General features: G+C 38.5%; 1 protein-coding gene and 1 long non-coding RNA gene across 4 annotated transcripts in view; one reads left to right on the forward strand and one right to left on the reverse strand.

Moving 5' to 3' along the window:
• The window catches only part of LOC109962915 (catechol O-methyltransferase domain-containing protein 1), a 7,596-nt gene extending 1,280 nt beyond the window's left edge, over window positions 1-6,316 (reverse strand). The window contains exons 1-5 of one of the 2 annotated variants that reach the window (XM_020605065.1): window positions 6,180-6,316; window positions 3,444-3,568; window positions 3,210-3,315; window positions 2,206-2,324; window positions 1,978-2,032 (exon numbers count right to left, since the gene is read on the reverse strand). In XM_020605065.1, coding sequence (XP_020460721.1) covers window positions 1,978-2,032; window positions 2,206-2,324; window positions 3,210-3,315; window positions 3,444-3,548 — 385 coding nt within the window. In that variant the 5' untranslated portion in view covers window positions 3,549-3,568; window positions 6,180-6,316. Of the gene's footprint in view, window positions 1-1,977; window positions 2,033-2,205; window positions 2,325-3,209; window positions 3,316-3,443; window positions 3,569-5,729; window positions 5,878-6,179 lie in introns of those variants that run through there. The other variant, XM_020605064.1, reaches the window with a different exon arrangement.
• LOC109962916 (uncharacterized) overlaps window positions 375-19,877 on the forward strand; it is a 34,411-nt gene continuing 14,908 nt past the window's right edge. Inside the window, exons 1-3 of one of the 2 annotated variants that reach the window (XR_002275330.1) lie at window positions 375-1,293; window positions 2,219-2,279; window positions 8,153-8,281. This is a non-coding gene — a long non-coding RNA (uncharacterized LOC109962916). Of the gene's footprint in view, window positions 1,294-2,218; window positions 2,280-3,995; window positions 4,503-8,152; window positions 8,282-19,877 lie in introns of those variants that run through there. The other variant, XR_002275331.1, reaches the window with a different exon arrangement.

Consider the following 19,877-nt stretch of genomic DNA (forward strand, 5'->3'; position numbering starts at 1 on the left):
AGGTGAAAAAGAACAATAACATCAAATAAGTGAGAACAAAGAAAAGAAAATACAAGGAGGTAAAGCTATTCAGATATAAAATTAAAATGTTTAAGCAGGTCAATGGTTTTGGTTCGTTTCTTGTTGGGGTGGTTTGATTGTAACAGTAAATGGAAGTAGTTGTTGAGATCAGAGTGTTTAAAGGTTGAAAAGGATGGTGATTTTTTCAGAAATTTCATTTTATGGATGAAGAATTTGGCCAAAATAATGAAAAGATTAATAACAAATTTTTCATTGCTAGAGAAATGAGGCTTGTCAAAAATTAAAAATATATTATATTCTTTAAGTACAATTTCCTTTCCAAGATAATTTTTGAGATCACAACAGAAGTCAGTCCAAAATACTGTTACATGTGCACACTGAAAAAAAAGATGCTCTAAAGTTTCTAGCTCATTGTTGCAAAAGGAGCATTTTTCTTCTATGTTTGGAATGTATTTACAAATAATAGAGTTTACTGGGTAAAATTTATGTAAGATTTTAAAGAAAAGTTCTTTAGTTTTGTTGGACAAGACAAATTTGTAGGGCAAAGTAAAAACAGTGTTCCATGTTCTTCCACCAAGAGTCTGGTGTGGCCATTTATGTTTAACAGCTGTTGTTGTTCTTGGAATGAGGGAGTTTCTTATAAAGATGTTGTTGAATCTTTTATCAAAGATAGAAGTGCCATTAACAGCAATATCTAAATTGATAGAGTTGTGCGTGTTTGAGCAGGAGCGTGCTAAACTGAGAATGCCAGACGGAAGTGCATTAATAACAGTATTAAACTCATGCTGGGAAACAGGGAACCTGTACTTAGCTATGAAGTTCTCATATGATAACAGAACTCCATCACAATTAAACAGTTGTTTTACAAGTGCAATGTTATTTTTAAACCAGTTTTCAAAGAACAAGGATTTGTTGTTGTAAGTGATAATGGCATTAAGAAGAAGTGAGTTGGCTGCTTGCCAACCGCCATTAGATAACAGAAGAAGAAGAAGAAGAAGAAGACGAAGACGAAGAAGAAGAAGTGGTGGTATGGCTGTTTGCCAACCTCCATTAGATAACAGAAGAAGAAGAATTCCCGTGATTAGTGAACTGACGTCATCACGTTATGTCGCCGATGTGTAATCATGAATGTATTATAGATCCAAGTCATGGACCAGCTGGGACAAAACTGCTAAAATGCGAAAGCACGGCTGTGTATTCAACTGCATCAGAAAGAATTTACAGCTACGCTTTTACAGGCATCCAAGGCGAAAGCGAAGGCATGAAATCCAGGTACCAAAACTTATGTAGGCGTGTGATGAAGTTACGTTTAGTCAGGTAATTTACCAGGCAGGTAAATCATGAATGTATTGTTATAGCTAAAGGCATCGATGGGTAAAACCACAGGTCTGTTACTGTGTTATTTAGTTAGCATCTGGCTAGCTTAGTTGATTGGGTTTAGCTAAAACACAGCCGTGTGTTTTAGCTACCGGATGGTAACTAATTAAGGAAATTGATTTCAGCTTTCACATTTGAGAGTAAAGTCAACAGTATCTCTAACTACGAGGGAAATTATTTATAAACTCTGTTGGAGTAATAGACATTATTTGTTTTATCAGTTATAACGCTAGCACAGTTGCCCGGAAACTATACTTAAGTAAAAGTGCAAAAGTATTAGTATCAAAACGGCCACTTAAAGTGACAAAATTAATAGTAGTTAATATACAAAATGTCCCATTTCAAAACATAATTTTATCTAACTATTAAATGAGGCGTGTGTGTGTACATCACTTCAATAGTGAAGCTGGTAAAGTTGGGTCTAATTTGAATTTCTCTGGGCTTTTAAGGCTTTTAAGATTTCAATAAAGTCTTTATGTTATGACCACATCAAAATGTGTTTGTTATTTTTGGTATAATTAACTATAGATTAATCATAATCCCCAAAGTAAGTTATGAAAATAGATATAGTTACTGTACCTATAGTTTTCAGTGCTGGCTGAATGCGCAGGTCGATTTTTTGCTCTACTCCAGCCTGTAAACAAACAAAAAACAAGAATATTTACAGAAGTCAAAGTGCAGGAGATGAGTTGTATCACACCAGATGGGAAATGATATCTTGCAATATTTTGTCTTTTGTATGTATTTGCATCCATGTAATTCTGTTTTGAAGCTGATTATGCAAACATGATATTTACAGTAACCCACCTCTTTCCAATAGGGTTTGCCGATGTTGGTGTAATCTTCATTGACATCACATGCCACTACAACTCCATCAGCAGGTAGAGCCAGTGCCATATTCAGTGTGTTGTAACCTGTGTACACTCCTGCAAATGCAATGAGAAAGCACTAAAACCAACATAAGGGATAATAACAGAAAGAACACAATGATTAGGCTGACTTTCTGTGTGCTTAACATGCACTTGTGTAACCAGGTTACTGTTGCAAGTGTGCAGGGGCGGCAAAAGCACTCAAGTAGAAGTTATAGATACTTGTGTAAAAAAAAAAAAAAGTGGTGAAAATAGAAGTACTGATTTAGGCTCTTGGGTAAAAATGTACAGACTCTGAAATGTACTTAAAGTATAAAAGTAAAAAGTAGTCCTTTAGATGGACGTTTCTACCAGCTGTTTATGTGCAAACCCAATTGAACCTCAAATCATATAAATATATTTCCAAGACTATTAACCCATTTTCTTTCAAATAAAATAAAAAAATATGCCAAAAATAATGTCATCCAGAGCACCAGTGTGCACATTTTGCAGCAAGTGCAAAATAAAAATAATCATTAATTCCCCTCAAAGCCTGATTTGAAAATGTAAGGAGCAGGCAGTAGAGATATTTATGTTACTTCCCAACTTTACAAGGGTGTCACAGACAGGGAATATATTGCAATGATATGACTTAGTAGTAAAAATAATGAAAGTGAAAGTTTGTCATTTTAACTTAAACAGTGAAAAGGAAATAACTCTTTTCAGCACCAAATTATACAATTAACAAAAACATTAGAAAAAATCTCCTAGTAGTAGAAGGTTCAGTGTAGGAAAGCTGTCTTATTACAGCTAGTACTACTGATAATTTCTGTTAGTAACCTGGTTTCATGTGTGCATATAAACATGCTCAGTGTCTGAACAGGTAAAGGACTGTGGAATTACAACAATGACAGATGTGCATGGTTCAGAAACCGATTATGATGTACAACTTGCAATTCTTACCGATCTCCAATGCTTTCTTGGCATTGATTAGCTTTGCCAGATTGGCCATGAACTGCGCTTGCTCACAGGCTATCATCATGACATTGTAAGAGTGCTCCATCGTCCTCTGAAAGCAACAGGTGGAAAACCAGATTACGCAAAAAATTGCACCGTGAGACATGATTACATTTTATGACATTGACCACTTAATGATGCCAGAGCATAGCACTATTCTGGATATCACGACACCCTTACCAGCCTCAGGTCTTTCAGAACTGGGTGCTCCCTCAGGGAGTATCTGAGGACGTACTGCAACAGTGGGTTGTCTTTTCCCTTGCCGTGACTTTTTGAGATGCTCATTCTGGAAGATTTCTTTTTCCCTGAAGGTGAACATGAACAGTGAAATGATTACAAGGCCATGATGATATCATGGGATCTGCCATCCAGCTTATTCATCTTTCAAGAAATTGAGGTCTGGTCTAGGTAATGTAGTTTTTATTTAATTTAGATTAAACTTAAATGATCTCAGTGGGGAAATGCAGCTATTGCACCAAAGGCAACAGATCCAGGTAAAGAAACTAATACCAGAAATTGTAAAATCTTTTAACTTGACAGCTTGAGGCCAACCCAGTGAACAGGTCTAAACTAACGCATTCACGTGACATCTGTGTCCCCATGTTTCTGTTGTTCATGTGCACTGGGTGGTTTCCAATAATTCTAATAATAATCTAACATTCTAATATCTGGCAGTTCTACTAGTGCACACAAAAAGCAATCAAGCTAATCTTTTTATACATGTCATTTCAGGAACTCTGATAGCACTGGATATTCACATTTTTGAAGACTTTGAGGGTCAACGGAAGATGGAAGGGAAAGTGAGTGGAAGGGACTTTGTAATGACGGCACAGAAAGAAGGTTGTTGGTTTGAACCTCACTGCCGACCGGGCCTTTCTGTGTGGAGTTTATACTATTAGAGGAGAAAAATTGGACTGACATGACCATGCAAACTTCATGTGTAAAAAAACTACATGTAATTGTGTGGTTTTATCCATGTAATGATGCACAGGTGTATAATGCATTCTTATGTATAAAAAGAGAAGGTGCTCAGGGCTCAGATTTAGGTCACACCAGTGTTTCCATAAACCCTAATCTGTGACATGCATTCAAACAGTGGTGGAAGAAGTACCGGGAGCTTTAAGTTAAAGGACCAATAAACCAAGCTGCATTCAAAGTAAAAGTGCTGCATTTAAATTTGTATTTAAGTAAAACTATGCGCCAGCTCAGGAAGTTCGACCTGCCCCAGGAGCTGCTGATACAGTTCTACAGAGGAATCATCGAGTCTGTTCTCTGCTCATCCATCACTGTCTGGTTTGGCTCAGCAATGGAACAGGACAGGAACAGACCCCAGTGAACAGTCAGGACTGCAGAAAGAACCATCGGTGCCCGCCTGCCCTCCATGGAGGACCTGTACACCTCACGGGTCAAAAGGAGGGTGGAGAAGGTTTCTGCAGACCCCTCACATTCTAGACACAATCTGTCTGAACTCCTCCCCACTGGACAGCGTTACAGGTCACTGTGCACCAAGACAACCAGGCACAAGGAGAGTTTCCTCCACCGGGCTGTCGTTTTGATGAACAGTTAATCTATGATGGTCTTCATTCCTTATATTGTTTACTTGCCCATTGCTGCCTTACATAAGGACATGTACATACACATTGAGAGCCGCTTTACCAGTGAAATTCTTCATGTGTCCAACACACCTGGCCAATAAAGCTGATTGTGATTCTGTAAAATTTACTTAATGTTACAAATAAAAGTACTCATTCTGCAGAAAGCTGTCCCCTGTAACTGTTCTAGGCTGTTATAAGTATTACATTTATATTTGTGCATCAACATTTAAGCAGCCTACTCTTACAGTTTTTTGTCCAGTGGTTATCATTTCACTCCAGTGATGACAATAAATATTTTGAAGAAGATTCTCGTGCCTCTCTGGGATTTCTTTTTCACAGTGTGCAGATCTCACCTGTTACTTTCAATGACTTTTAGAGGGGAAATGTCTTTTTGGTAGAACTTCACAGATAAAACGAAGTTTAGCACCTGGCTGAGTTATTATACAAGATCACAAGACAAAATGGTTGGAAACCACTGGCTTACTCTTAAAAGCTATGTATTTATGAGCTTATCATTTTTTAAATGTTAAATTTAAGCTACTTAGTAAATTAGTGACAAAAGCAGTCAAATAAATGTGGTACTGTAAAAGTAGTATATTTAGCTTGGAATTACTAACTACTAAGCTTTAAAAAACATCCAACCTCCTTCCCCATTTGCTGACAGTGATTTCACTTGCCCCTATCAAGACCACACATCACCAGACCTACATTTAAACCCTACATCACAGATAACTTGGTTTTCCTCTTCTGTACACATCCACAGTCTGTTCTTCACACTGATTCAGATACATCGGCACTGACATGTTACCGGCGATGCTACTACACTAAGGTAACCTTAAATCAAATCAGTCGTGAACGCCTCCGCTCTTACCAAAGAAATGTCCGGCGAAAAAAACAACTCCTAGTGTTATGGCTCCAACCAGGGCTTCTTTGGAAATAATACGAAAAGACATGCCTTTAAGTACACTAGCACGCGACAGGTGAAGGGGTTCCGTGTTGGTCAAGCGCTGAACCGTAATACTGCTAATAGAGGCGAAGCTCCGGTGTAATTAAAGCGATATGACCGACATGTTTACATCTGTATGCTATGAGTTGAAGAGTCTGGCTACTGGCATTATATGACTGCTGTTTAGCAGCGATGCTATAAGCAAATGTGTAAAGAAAATCACATGCATAGGCGTTTTCAAAACATTTAGTATGTACATGGTTACCCCAGTGAGCTAGGTTGTTTTCCCAGTAAAAAAAAACACAAACTGCTGAGAACTGAACAGTGAGCTGAAACCCGCATGTGCTGCAAACCTGTAGATGAAAAACAACTTACCCAGAAATTCCTTTTAACAGGATAATCTGCTAGGTGTGACAGCTGTTGTTTAATATGGCTCGTTATGTAAAGTACCTATAGTGACAGTCATATGACTCGCTGCATCTGTTATGATAGGACTGTAAAACAAACGCCCACTGTAAGGAGTCACTGCTGCGTTCAAGTGCATGTCCCTTTTTTGGGAGATATTAGGAGGCGATGGAATTGAATAGTGGAATAATATGGTATGATACAGGACATACCTAAGAGCGGTGGATGCGAGCTGAATGTAGAGTTGTATGAGGAAAAATATGTCCAAGATCAAGAATGTAATGAGTGATGGAGCAAATAGAAATTGAATCAGTCTGACAGAACATTTTTATCCCTTAAGTGAAATTCTTAAATGCGTAGCATAGTGAGGAAGAAAGGGCAGGCCTCCTATTCAGTGAGTTATACTGTGGCTCACAGCTTACTTATACGACCAAAGTAGGTCCTACACATCGAAGCAAGAATCTGTGCAATCAGTTGATGCTTCAGACCACTAGATGGCGCCTAAACACAAACGGAATTGTCACTATTTTAATAAAATGATACATTACCAAACAAACGTCTTAATTACAACATGTATTCATGTCAGTTTAATTAATGACCAGAATTTGGCTATTTTTTTTAAATAGGCGTATAGTTATGTTTTTCCTGGATGAAATAAAAACTAATGCATAATAAAAAGATTAAGATGAAAACATGTAATATAGACATTCATACACAGAGGGGCAGTGTTGTCATGGCAATGAAATTCCTATACTGATGCTAGACATTTCTGATTTTGCTGTAAATAATTTGAGAACAATTTTTGGTATCTTAAGTTGATTTTTTTTTTAGATAAAAGTAAACATTAAACCATGATTTTGTGCCCATTTTGTTGTTGTTGTTTGGTTCAGTCATTCAGTGCATCCACGTGTGGACTGTGTGATTAAAAACAGTGTTTCTGCTTTGATCCCAGTGTTCTTGTGTCTGTGATTGATGCCACATATGGGCTGTTGCTTGATTATATGTGTGAAACTCAGACAGATCACATTATTAACTACAGAGATAAGTGCTCTAAATAACTGACTATAGACAAAGCTTTGTTCAATCAACCAAGGAGAGCACAGTGCACCTAAAATACACGTTGCATATTTTTTTCATTGTGCCATACTGTAGTGTTTTTATTGTGTCATTCTGTGCCATTATGCTGAAAGCAGGGTATATGTTAAAATTGTTCCAAATAAGCTTTTATTCTGTAGTCTACCACTGAGAGTTGTTAATAACCACAGCTTTCATTAATGTCTTATTCTCATAATTGCTATGTATTACATGTCGCTCATTATTTGTGGGGAAAAACTACTGCAAGTGCAGATTTTTACATTTTAAAGTTGAGAAAAAGTCTTCACGTCCATAAAACACAGTTTTCCCTCTTGTTTTTTTTTTAACCTTTATTTCAGGTTTGAGCTTAAAATCACACTTTGAGACACCTGAAATGACAAAGCACAGTGACTAGCAGACAAAAGCTCTTAATAAAACGCTTTAATCTCCAAATTTACAGCCACCCCTAAATAAAAGTGCTTAATTGTGTGATCTCTTAAATTAATACATGAAATTGTCCTTAATTCGCACAGTGATTGGTCATTTTACTCAAGTTACAAGTGAGATCTCAGCAGTTTTTAAACCTGTAATTTGTCTGCACGTTTTAATTTTATTTCATGTTAATTTCACCCTAATCCTAAAATAATACGTTTCAAGGCATTATAAAATTAAGGGTTTCTGTCCTCCAGTGCATGTAAAACAATAACATCAGTAGTTTCTCTTCTTTTTTTTTTTTACTTTCTTACCTTCAGTGTAGTTATTAATAGAATACGGAGAAGGAAGTGTCTAATGAACATCAACGATGGTGTACCTGTTCTGCCTAATATGTAACTTGCTATCTGACGCTGTCTTTGCTCACTGTTCCCAAGGATCCCTGGCTGCTGGCCTGACATGGCTGCCTTCTGACAAAGTCCAGACAGCAGGGGAGGACAGAGTATTTCTCCAGGGGGCTGGAACGCTTACAGCCGGGCTGCAGAAGAGTGGAGCTTGCCTCAGGGGTAAGTCTCTTGTGTGAGTAAACACCATAACAGTCCAGCAGAGAGACACGCTCCCCGGGTCGGGAAATTTTCTGATATGCCAGAACAATGTCTGGCACTGTTGTGATGATTAAATTTTATAGGGCGGTCTGACTCGAGTCTGCTGTCTATGAGAAGAAGAGTTTTATGATGTCCCCTGCCAATGCTGTGAAATGTGTAGGACTTCTTTGTGTGTATGTGATGAGGCAATACTCTGTCACAGGAAACCATGAGCTTTTCAGAGCAGTTTTTAAGAATCGAGTGGCCTACTATTATCCACATGACTTGCTGCTACACTTCATTACTTAGCAAACACACCCAGTAAATTTTAAATGAGAGCTGAACTCTGCAGATTTCTCAGCTCTCCCAAACAATGTAATGTCACGTAAGTCTGCCACTCTCAACTTTCAAATTTGACTTTGGCAGCAGTCTTTCTCTTTGACTGACGGATGAGCGAGAGATACTACTCCATCAAAAAGTGCTGCCTGACAGTTTGATTTGACAGCCCTCTTCAAGCCAAATATATTCCTTGTTCCTAGCACTACATCAACTTGACAAGAAGAACAGTGGTAAAAAAAGATGTAGATATCTATACTCTGTTATACATTTCACTACAAAATAATCAAAACAAATGTCCATATCTACAGCATTAGCCAACCAGTCTTCCTATCATACTTTTGTCCTCGCTCCACAACAACATGTCAGACAAGTTATTCAGAATGTCCAAAATAGCAAAGAATTAGCCTGAGAATCAGACTAACGCCATGTTCGTGGCTATTTTTATGTTACTGTTTTTCTGGGTCTGGCGCAGGAAGACCCTCGTTAATTCTGCCTGCAAAATTCTGATTGGTCTATTGCTCGTCCAGCCAGGGAAATCAGCCAGCAGTGAGCTAAGTGTACACCAGGCTTATTGAATTATTGAACAAATTAGTGATGTAGGTAGGTGCTCAGAGTAGAGCTGAACCAATTAGACAATGGATAATCTAGCAACAGAAAAATAATCAATATCCTATTTTTAAGCAAAAGTGGCAAAAGCATATTTGTCCCTTCTAAGTGTGATTTTATTTATTTATTTATTTAATTTTCTTAGCCCTCTGTGATAATGAAGTAAATTCTTTTGGGTTTTGGACTTTTGATCAAACAAAATCAGACATTTGAAGACTATGGAGTCTGGGAATGTGTATTGACATATTATATATCAAAGGAAGTAATCAGTGAAATAAGTGACAGCTTAAAGGACAGTCATTTTCTATACTAACATAATTTTCTACACTCTCCATACAGAGACTAAAACTGACAATGAATGTCTGTCAGTGTGTTAGTCCTGGATTATCTTATTCATCTGTGCCAGAGACCTCTGTTGTTGTTCAGGATTAAAAACAAATCACTGAAGCACACCCTTTTAGTCACTTAATCATCAGTGTGATTTGTATTTTATTGGCAGAGGGCCTACATGTTGTGGTCAACTCACTACATACTCTTGTACTTGTCCTGTTATCACTCAAATGTGTACACCCTTTGGGGTGGCTGTGGCTCACAAGGTAGGGCAGTCGTCTCCTAACCAGCAAGTTGGTGGTTTGACTCCCAGTCTCCCCGCATGCCTAAGTGTCCCTGAGCAAGACACTGAACCCCGAATTGCTCCCGGTGGCAGCCTGTCGTCATCAGTGTGTGAATGGGTGAATGGTGTATGATCTCCTGTAAAGCGCTTTGGTCAGTGCAACACACTGTGAGAAAAGCGCCCTCTTGAGACAATCCAGTCCATCCTTAGCACTGTGATTCTGCTCTTCCATTTAGCTAATAAAATGCATAGATCTAAATGGTCCATGGCAACCATTTACATAATTCATAATTAAATCACAACCTGATGACTTGGAATTTATTAATAGTGAAAATACACGTGCCTCTATTGTGGTGTATTAATTAATAACTGTAATTATCATTGACACATTGCTCACTCAGCTGAGATCTGGTTATGAGGCAGGAATAATGCAATGCAGCAACAAATTATAAGTGCGTTTAAGTGGGAAGGCCCCGGAGTGATGGCCACAATATACATTTGCCTTAAGAATGTAATTGGGAAATCAGTTTTATTGCCATTGTCACATGTTATTTTGGACAATGAAAAGATTAGAGCTGTTGATTTCAAACGTACAGCTGCAACAGTCCACAGAAACGTATGCCACACACACTCAGTCAGATATGTTATCCTGTAAACAAAGAAATGAAAACAGTCCTGCTAACAAAGCAGATGTCTTTCTTCATTAATTACTAAATGCTTTTAGTGCTGGAACACTGAGTTGAGTTACTAATAAAATGAATCCGCCACAATTCAGTTTATTTATTTTTCATGAAAAAAACCCCAGATTGAATTGTTGTTGATTTGAAGTGATTTGAAGAGGCCCACTTGGAAGAGTGTTTCATTATTTTCTGACATTTCAGTGGAATTTTATAACCAGTTAATAATTTGAAGGGCCGCACAATGACATCTAGTTGTATGTAGCCATGTAGTTTTGAATTCATAGTGCAACAGGACAGACAGGACAACTCTGAAAACAACTGACTAAAATACACAAATTATCATAAAAGATGCACTTTCAAGTGCCAGGGGGTTTATAGTTCGAATGTTGAATAGTGTAAACTTAAGAGAATCTTGAGCATCCACAGACTCAGACTTTAATAGTGTTCTTTGTACAGTATCTGCTTTTTTATAAATAAAACTATTACTACCAGGTTTATCCAGAGTAACTGTTTACAGAAAGAGTTGCTGCTGCTTCTCTCTGCTGTGAGTATCATAAACATTTTTATGACATTTTGGATTAATCAATCTCGTAATCCAAAATATAACTGACAGCTTTATAGATATAGGAAATAATAGTTGCAGCTAAAATTGGTTATATTGCAGCTTGCAAACAATGGTTAGTTAACTGTGTTTAATGAGCTTGGTGTGAGCTCATAATGACCTCCCACTGTTTTCAAAAACACATGGGTCAGGTTAATGAACTCGTGTCACCAAGCACCTTTTCCTTTCTCTTATGAACTCAATGTATTCTTAGTTTCAACAGTGAATTGAGAACCTAGCATCCACAAACAAAGGGCTCCTCTTCACTAATGGCCCCTGAGGCTTCAGCACTATCTATTGATCTGCTGTCGCCCAATTTCTCCATGACTTATGCTCTGCTTAATTCCCATTACTGTGCACACCGAAGCCTTATCAGGGAGAACAATAGGCTTGTTGTCACTGAGGGCAAAAATATGAGTTGGCCCGTGACAGTGTGAGCACAAACCCATGACTTCAGCTCTCCGAGCCCTCTCTGTGACCTCTGTGCTCACGTGGACCAGTTTGATGCCTAACATCAGAATACTAAACTCAGTCCTTACTGTTTGTAGATGAATCAGAAAATTGGATCTTGCTTGTTTTATAAAAAAGAGCCCCCCAACCAAAAGAGGCCTGGCTCCTTGGCTATAAAACTGCTGCTGTGATATGTCTCCAGCACTGATGGTTCTCCGTTCTTGCATTGCCCTCTCCAGCTCCTCCACCCGCTGGCTGCTATCTCTTTCTTTCAATTATATATTTCTTTGGTCTTTTAGACAAAGAGTAATAAAGCTATAAATCGTGTATCTGGCAAAAGGTATGGACATTCTGTCTCTGAACTGCTGTTGAAACTGCTATAAACCACCCACAAAGTCAAAGATAAGGATTTACAGTTATCCTTGTCCCTTAAATCACACTGATAAGAGAATTAAATGATGGCCATAGATTGTCATCCTCTAGCTATTGATTTCTTTCTTTTTTTTTAATAGAGGGGGCCAGTGACTGGTTTTATTGCGCATCCTATTTACTTTAAGCTTAAAAGTGGAAACTGAGCTATTTGGATTGTTTTATTGAACTACAGAACCTGCTCGCTGAGTGGATTTATCTGATAACTGAGCCATCCAAATTCCATTTACAGTTGAAATGAGATGTTGCTAGTGTAGTAGAACTCTGCAAAGGACAGTTTAATCTTTATGCCACTTGTTAGTTATTTTGCTCTTTTACACTAGAGGCATAAGGAGTGCTGAAGTTATCTAGTTTAAATAGAAATCATTGCTCAATTTTGGCCCCTCTCGACAAAATACATGACTTGATTTTCAGGAAGACATCCATCTATAATAGTAATTGGCATTAATATCAAATGCTGCAAATAATCTGCTTGTTAGAGCGGCCATTGTTTCACCAACCCTGGAGTATATGCCCCTCTTGGCAAATAATGGCCCAGTTTGAACAAAGATGTGTTTATCATAGCAGAAGTTAGTCACTAATTTCAGCATGAAAACACTGATGATGGTGTCTCCAAGTTGGTGGTGGTGGGGGTGGGGAGGGGGGCTGCAACTGTTCATATTTAATGATTCAGTTACTGTTTAGCTTCAAGTTCACGCCCCCCAGCTATGATAAATGTCAAGCACAACAATGTCCTGCTAACCAGATGTGCCACTGCCAACCAATCATCTTATTATTGACTGGGAAAGCATAAGGTGCTGTAATCTGACTCTGTGTAACCACGTGGGCTGGTTATTCATTTGGCTCGGAGCTGTCTGTTTTTAGTCCCGTTCACACAGCAGGCGTTTGGGCAATTTACTAATAATGTGTCAATACTTTCATTAATCATGTAAATATCAGGGTGGAGGAACAGCTATTAGTTTTAAAATGAGCTACAGTTCAGTAGCCTTTCAAAGGGTTTTCTGATCCCAAGTGGCTGGAGAGAGCAACGGTTCCCAGACTTTTTGGTCTGACACACCCCCACAGACCTGAGCTTAAGGATGCCTTTGACAAACTTGAATCCATTTGAGTGGATTTTAAACTGCAGGTTATTCAGCAATATTAATTATATAAATTTGGATATTGTTAAGTTTTTCATATTGTTTAAGCTCACTCCCTGCTTTTTTCCTTGGTTTGATAAAGTTTGCATTTGTACTTTTAAAATATTTATTTTGACTTACTCTCTTGCTTATTCTAGTCTTCACACGCATGAGGTGTTCAGGTGTTGGAACTGGTTTAGGGTGGGAGCTGTTTTCTGCAATGCACCCGTCATCACTGATAAGCAGAAATGACTATAAATGTACTAAGGATACGTTTGTTGTATAAAAATAATATCGACCAATTCTGGGGCTGAGATGTCCTGCTCTGTTATGGGAGGTATGTGCGATAGTTCAGAGCTGCAGGGTGGGACAGCTTTACATTGACATGCTGCTACCATATATCAATCCCTAGATAAGGTGAAAAGTAAAACCAGCTGGGTTTTATTTTGGTGGAGGGCCATTCCATTTTGTACACAGACCTCTCTGTATGTCACGCTGAGTAAAGTGCACACTGAAGAGGGTTTAAACAGGTGGCGTGATAATAACAGCACTGACACTAATCCTCCTCCTTTCATTAAAATATACTTCATGTAAGAAACAGTTACCATGTAAAGAAATGTATAAACTAAACTATAGTCAGATATTTTTAACTGAAAGTAAATTTTATGTGCAGGTTCCACTGCGCTCAGAGAGAATTGGTGTGTTATCTCGATAATATTATCCAATAAATGTAAAGGTAGCATTGCACTCACTTTATTCTGTGAGAAAACAAAATGTTTTCGGCTGTCTGGCCTTCATCAGCATCACAATCTCACAGTACAGCTGTTTCTTTAAACATTACATGCAGGTGAATCCTCTTGAGTTAATTATTCTGTGCCTGATTAAGTAGCCATGACGGTTTCTGCTGTTTGTATTTGGCGCTATAGTAAAATGGTACACTGACCTCGTTATCACGTTATTTCAAGGCACCAGTAAAAGCAAGGGGAAACAGTGGCTCTTTGTTTTTAAAGACAGAACCATAGTTGCATGAAATAGTCAATTTTTTAAATGTAATGACTATTCAAAAATTATTATTATTAATATCTATCCACGTTTTCCTCACATGCATCTTTTCCTTGCGTCTTTGTCTTGCCCACGTAAGATGCCAGGAGAGAGGAGACGAGGTTTTAAGAGACGAAATGTTCTTTCCTCCGATCACAAACAGATTTCTGACAAAGGGGCAGGTCAGTCCATAAAGACTTTTGTAAAGGATGATCTCGGGTATCTTTGCTCATGGCTCCTTCAGACAGCCTCCTTGCTCCTCAGAGCAGATATAGTCTGAGTTTTGGGATGGAGTGAGAAGGGAGGAACAAATATATAAGGGAACTGGGATGTATCCAATGTGTGAATTAAAATATATAAGTAAATCAACATTCCAGATGTTTTTTTGAGGATGGAAATGCTCTCAAATATGTTTGTTAACGCATTTTGGCGAGCACAACTTTTTGTATTCAAAAACTCCACAGGGTATCTTTAATTTTATTACCAGCACAATGTAGCTGAATAAATCAGTCTGCACTGTCAAAGCAAATTGTTCAACTTGAGGTTCATATTTCAGAGGTTTCAACATTTAAGCTCATGGGTTTATTCTAAAATAATAAAATATTCTGAAAGCTAAGACGCTGTATTTCCAAATGTCAGCTTTTTTCCCCAGTTATGAAAAATGGACTTGTGTCTTATTTATAATACTGAAGTTTGCCAGAGTTAAGTTGGTTTTGGAGGTGGTTTGTTGAACCCAAGTGCTACAGAATGAGGCAGCTGGAACATTTCAACTGACCTGAAGACATAAAAAACTTAAAAGAATTTCACCAGCACTAAAATAATTAGTTGATTTATCACCAAGTGCACTGACATAATCAATGGAATTTTGGTAATCGTCTAATAGTCAAGTTGTCATGTTAACACCAAACATTTTCCTCCCTTATAGTTACTGTCTATCATGATAGCTACTATTAGTCACTATATATCTTTGGTGCAATGTTAAGAACAATTATTATACATTATTATACAAAAATGATAAATAATTGGACAGTAACTGTTGCAGCCTTGTTCGGTTTTACCCAGTTATGATGATATGCTGCCTAAATCAATGATCCTGCAAAGGGTTGACTGATTTATAATCATGTTAAAGGATTCCTGGAGATCTTTTTAAAAAGTTTTAAACACTCTGCTGTTTTGGGGCGACCACATCTCACCATCTTCTCTCAAACTGCCCTTTGAGATGACCATGACCACTCGTGGTGCTGTGCCTCATTTGTGAGCTGTGGGAACAAAAGACACAGAGCAAAGAAGTCTAAAATCCACATAAATACGGCCGAGCAGGAATTTATGCTCAAATGTAAAACTCCCAAACAAACGAGATGGGAAAACTCTCCGAGGCGTCTTCTAGACTTTGCTGCTGTCATCCATCAAGAATATTGCCATGCGAGACCTTACAGGACTTGGACAAACTGCTTCTTTAAGCATTTCTCTGGGAGGCATAAAAGTGTATTTATGGTCACCATGGGCAGGTATAAAGGAAGATTGGCAAACATGAAAATCAAGTTCTCTCCCGGGTGCCATCTAGCTGTGCTCGACTGTGTTAAATCATAGATGGAAAGAACAACAGTCTGGTGACACAACAGTCCAGTCTGACAAAGCACTGCCTTGGGCCTGCATTTTACATTCTCTCTTAAGCCCATTATTGGAGTCAGTGTTTTGTCTCCATACCTGTTTTCAGCTCTGTAATGAACTTCATCTGTCTTATTCTTGCACATCAATACCATGTTCCAGTTTAATATAACCTGCAGTTTAGCGTGGATTACCCAGTGTCAAGATTTAAGGCTGCAAGAGATCCCATTTCTGCTCTTAGCTGATGTGGGATTGATTTCTTTAACGAATGTATGAATCACCGAGGTCATTACCAACTGGGCTCTTTCATTAAATGGAGCCATATCCCCTACTTCAACACAGCTTTCTGAGAGCCCTCCACCAAGAATATACTATACCTACGTGGACTAAAACGACTTTGAAAACAACATCATGTAAAGTATAGCTTCATTTATCCCACAGATTCAGAGCATTGATCCTCTGTGGAGAAAATAGGTGGCAACACACTTCTTGGAGCCTTTTAATAATTCAGATACTGTATATGTGGAGGGGTTGTGCATATAGTGAATCAGGTTGATAAATAGAGAAGCCAAATCTTGTAGTTATTTGAATAAGCAATATCAAGAGCAGTAGAAACCCATAAATACAGCGACACACCGGTATAATCATATACATGCCAGCGTCCCTTAATGCTTTCCAAAACCCTTTTAATTGGGAAGCTTACAATGGATCAGTGTAAATCATTCACAGGGACTAGAATATTCCTCACACGCTCACAGGCAATATTGACTTTTCAAATAAAAAGACATTCATGTGGATAACGGCCATTTTGAATTCTCATTAGTCACCAGTAATCTAGAAACATGGGCAATGTATTGAGAGTGGTGTTCACAGCTAGTCATTAAAGGAGAAATAAAAGACAAAATAAATCCAATCTTGGAACGCCTGCAATTAATCATGTTGGCCACCGCTGGCTGGCTGCTTAGCAGTTTTATTGAGTCATTTATGCTGGTTTTCCTCATAATCCATTTATTCTGAATAATGCCTCCCTTAATGTTCGGAGAGCTGTGTTCAGGTGATACCAGTACTATATATTTTTTATCCCCTTCCCCCTAGACAAGCATATATTACAGCAATTATATGTAATGGCTGACAGAAGAAAAGCCACAATTGCACATTATTCAGGGAAGCTTTTAATGAAAGTGTTAATTAAGTATATTTTCTGTTATTCCTTAAAGGGGTCACAAACCAAGATAGTATCATGAATAAATTACTGTCGAGCATCTAACTAGTGGATTTATATGAGCACATTTAATATAGTTTTGCACATCAGACTAATACTAAACAAGAGGTGCAACATGCACAGAAAGGTTCACTGGTGTTGTAATAGCACCCAGGGCTGAGCATAGTGTGATAGGAGACAGTAGAGCAATAAGTAATGATTAATCTTTTCCAGTAAACAACACAAAGGAAGATCACGTGTAGTTGCTATGGAGCCTTGTCCCTCTGACCACACTTCTGAAGTGTCTCAGACAGCTGTGCATCTGCACCTCTGGGAGCTGACAAGATCGCCCATCCCTGCATCTCCACCTTCGCCAGCAGTGACAAGCGTTTGTTTAGTGCCCGGATATACAGGGTTACACATCAAGGCAGTATTGATAGATTTTTAATGGCACCTCTGTCTGCACCATCCTCACACCTGACTGCAAATGATAACTGTGAATCACTGATTAAGTATGTGATTTCACCATAGTACATACAAAATTAGAATACATCCGCGCAGGACAGCGTCTTGTCTCTTAGTATTTTCTCACTGAGAAATGACTGTTGAATTACCATCTAGTAGAGCAGGGGCAGCCAATCCTGGTCCTCAAGGACCACCCCAGCTTGTTTTCTGACTATCCCTGCCCTACCCACTGCTGATTACCTGGATCAGGTGTGTTCAGTCAATGGACAATACCATCTTAGATGACTATAGTATATTTACATATATGAGAGAGTGTGAATATTAGGAACACCTCAGAATATAATGCAGTCCAGTATAATGCCACCTTGTTTTTGAGATATCTTGCTAAGTAATAAAGAAAATCAAGGCCCAAAACTTAGAATTCCACAGCAGGGATAAAAAAATAAGAATTTTGTGGATTACCCCTTTAGGCATCTAGTTTTAGAAAAAATGATCAGCTGCTACTTTTCAAGCCAGTAATGATTGGTCTGTTTCCATTCAACATTAGCAGATATGTGGTTGTATATTTAGTAACGAGGATTTGAATGTTCTCAGCAGTATCTCTGGAGACTCTCTCACAAGGTCTTGACTGAAGGCCTGAGGCCTATCAAGTATCGCACACAGCACAAGTCCTAGCACCTGACGACATGGTTCTGCAGGGAGTTTCTGCTGTCACAGTAAATCAGAAAGACGGGATACAGTATAATCATCTCTGTGTCTCCTTGCCCTCAGCCTCTGCAGAACGCTTCAGCAAAATCTACACTGTAGGTAGTGGTTGACACCACGTGCATACAGTGCACTGCCATACCCATAGTGCTTGATGGTTGACTTGAGAGCAATAATCCATGGAAGGTAGCATACAAAGAGTTGTTGATGGTGTGTGTTGCAAGTTGTCTACTGTATACAATGATGTACTGCGCTGCCAGTAGCTTTCTTTTTTCTTAAGCATCCCTTGCTTTGATAGCAGATGGAATAAATGGGGTGTTTGTGAGGGAAAATAAGCCTAGAAGGTCTGTTTTCTATCTCATCATGTAGCTCATACCTTAGAACTGAGGTGCTAAAGACATTCGACATTGTTTGAAAGCGAAGCGTTCCAGTTTGTAACCATATGAAGTCTATAGTTCAAAACCAAAGTAAATTGAGATGCCTGAACTATCAGAGCGGGGGCCGTGCTGTGCTCATATCTGAGCTTCCTTCCCTTCATAAAGTGAATCATAATGTCTAATTCGCACAAATTACTCAAACATTATGTTGCTCTGTCATTCCTAACACTGTTTAATCTGTGTCTGGAGTATTCGCTGTCACTTCATGTTGCAAATACTCCTTTCACTCTGGCAGTTCATTGTCTTTTGATGGGCCATAAAAGGCTCGGTTTGATGGATGATAACTCGGGGCGTCTCTCTTTGTTGTGTGTATGTGACGACTGAGTGCATGTGAGATGTGAGGAGAAGACAGAGTGTGAATGGGAGATGTCATCAATGTCTTACACTGACACCGAGGCCCTAAGCATGGGCTTTGATCTCGGTGAATGATTGCAAAGCAAACACAAATAAGAGATTCCAGTGTGTTACAGTTTCCAGCGAGAAAGTTGAAGTGTTTTTTGAGCATTTTCTAGAAGGGTTCTCCTTTATTGGCAATGCATTTCTAGAGAAAGAACTGCTGATCAGGCCAATGTAATGATTTAGAGGCTGACAAATTGGAAAAGGTTTTCCAAGAAGGTAGAGCTTCTATCTGTATGTAAAACCTGATTTATCAAGAGAGAAGACAGCTATATATAAATCACCCTTTATTAAAAACAAAAACTCGGTTTGCTCTGTAAACTGCTTTCCACTATATTGGAGCCATTTGTTGCTGCAGTGCAACTCTCTTTGTCAGCATGAGGTTCTTTGTGGTGTTTCTTTGATGTGTACTTATCCAGCTGGGTATAATGTGCTTCATAGCCTGTACACTATAGATTACATAAGGAACACGTTAAAGATCTAATCATGCAAAAAGTTCACCAGCTGAAAACCTCTGCCTATTAGGAATTAAAGGCGTTAACTATATTTGAAAATGGAGTCATTAGGAAAATCCCCAGGAGGCACCAGGAGCAGCTGACCACACTGATAAACATATGAACTGTTATGCCAAGTATGCTGATGATCAACTACCTTATATTATTTTACTTTGAATTATGGCTGGGTAGCTTGTGAATTTCCCACCAGGTGTCAGATCTGGAGTAAAACGTACAATATTTGCCTGTAAAATATAGTGAAGTCATAGTATTAAGCAGCAGAGAATGAAAATACTCAAGTGAAGTACAGATATCGCAAAATTGTACAGCACCTGAGTAAACGTACTTGGATCCTTTTCTCCACTGCTTTTCACTTGGCTCTAGTTATATCTAGG

Source organism: Monopterus albus, unplaced genomic scaffold (assembly GCF_001952655.1).
Source record: "Monopterus albus unplaced genomic scaffold, M_albus_1.0 scaffold69.1, whole genome shotgun sequence".
Lineage (NCBI taxonomy): Eukaryota > Metazoa > Chordata > Actinopteri > Synbranchiformes > Synbranchidae > Monopterus > Monopterus albus.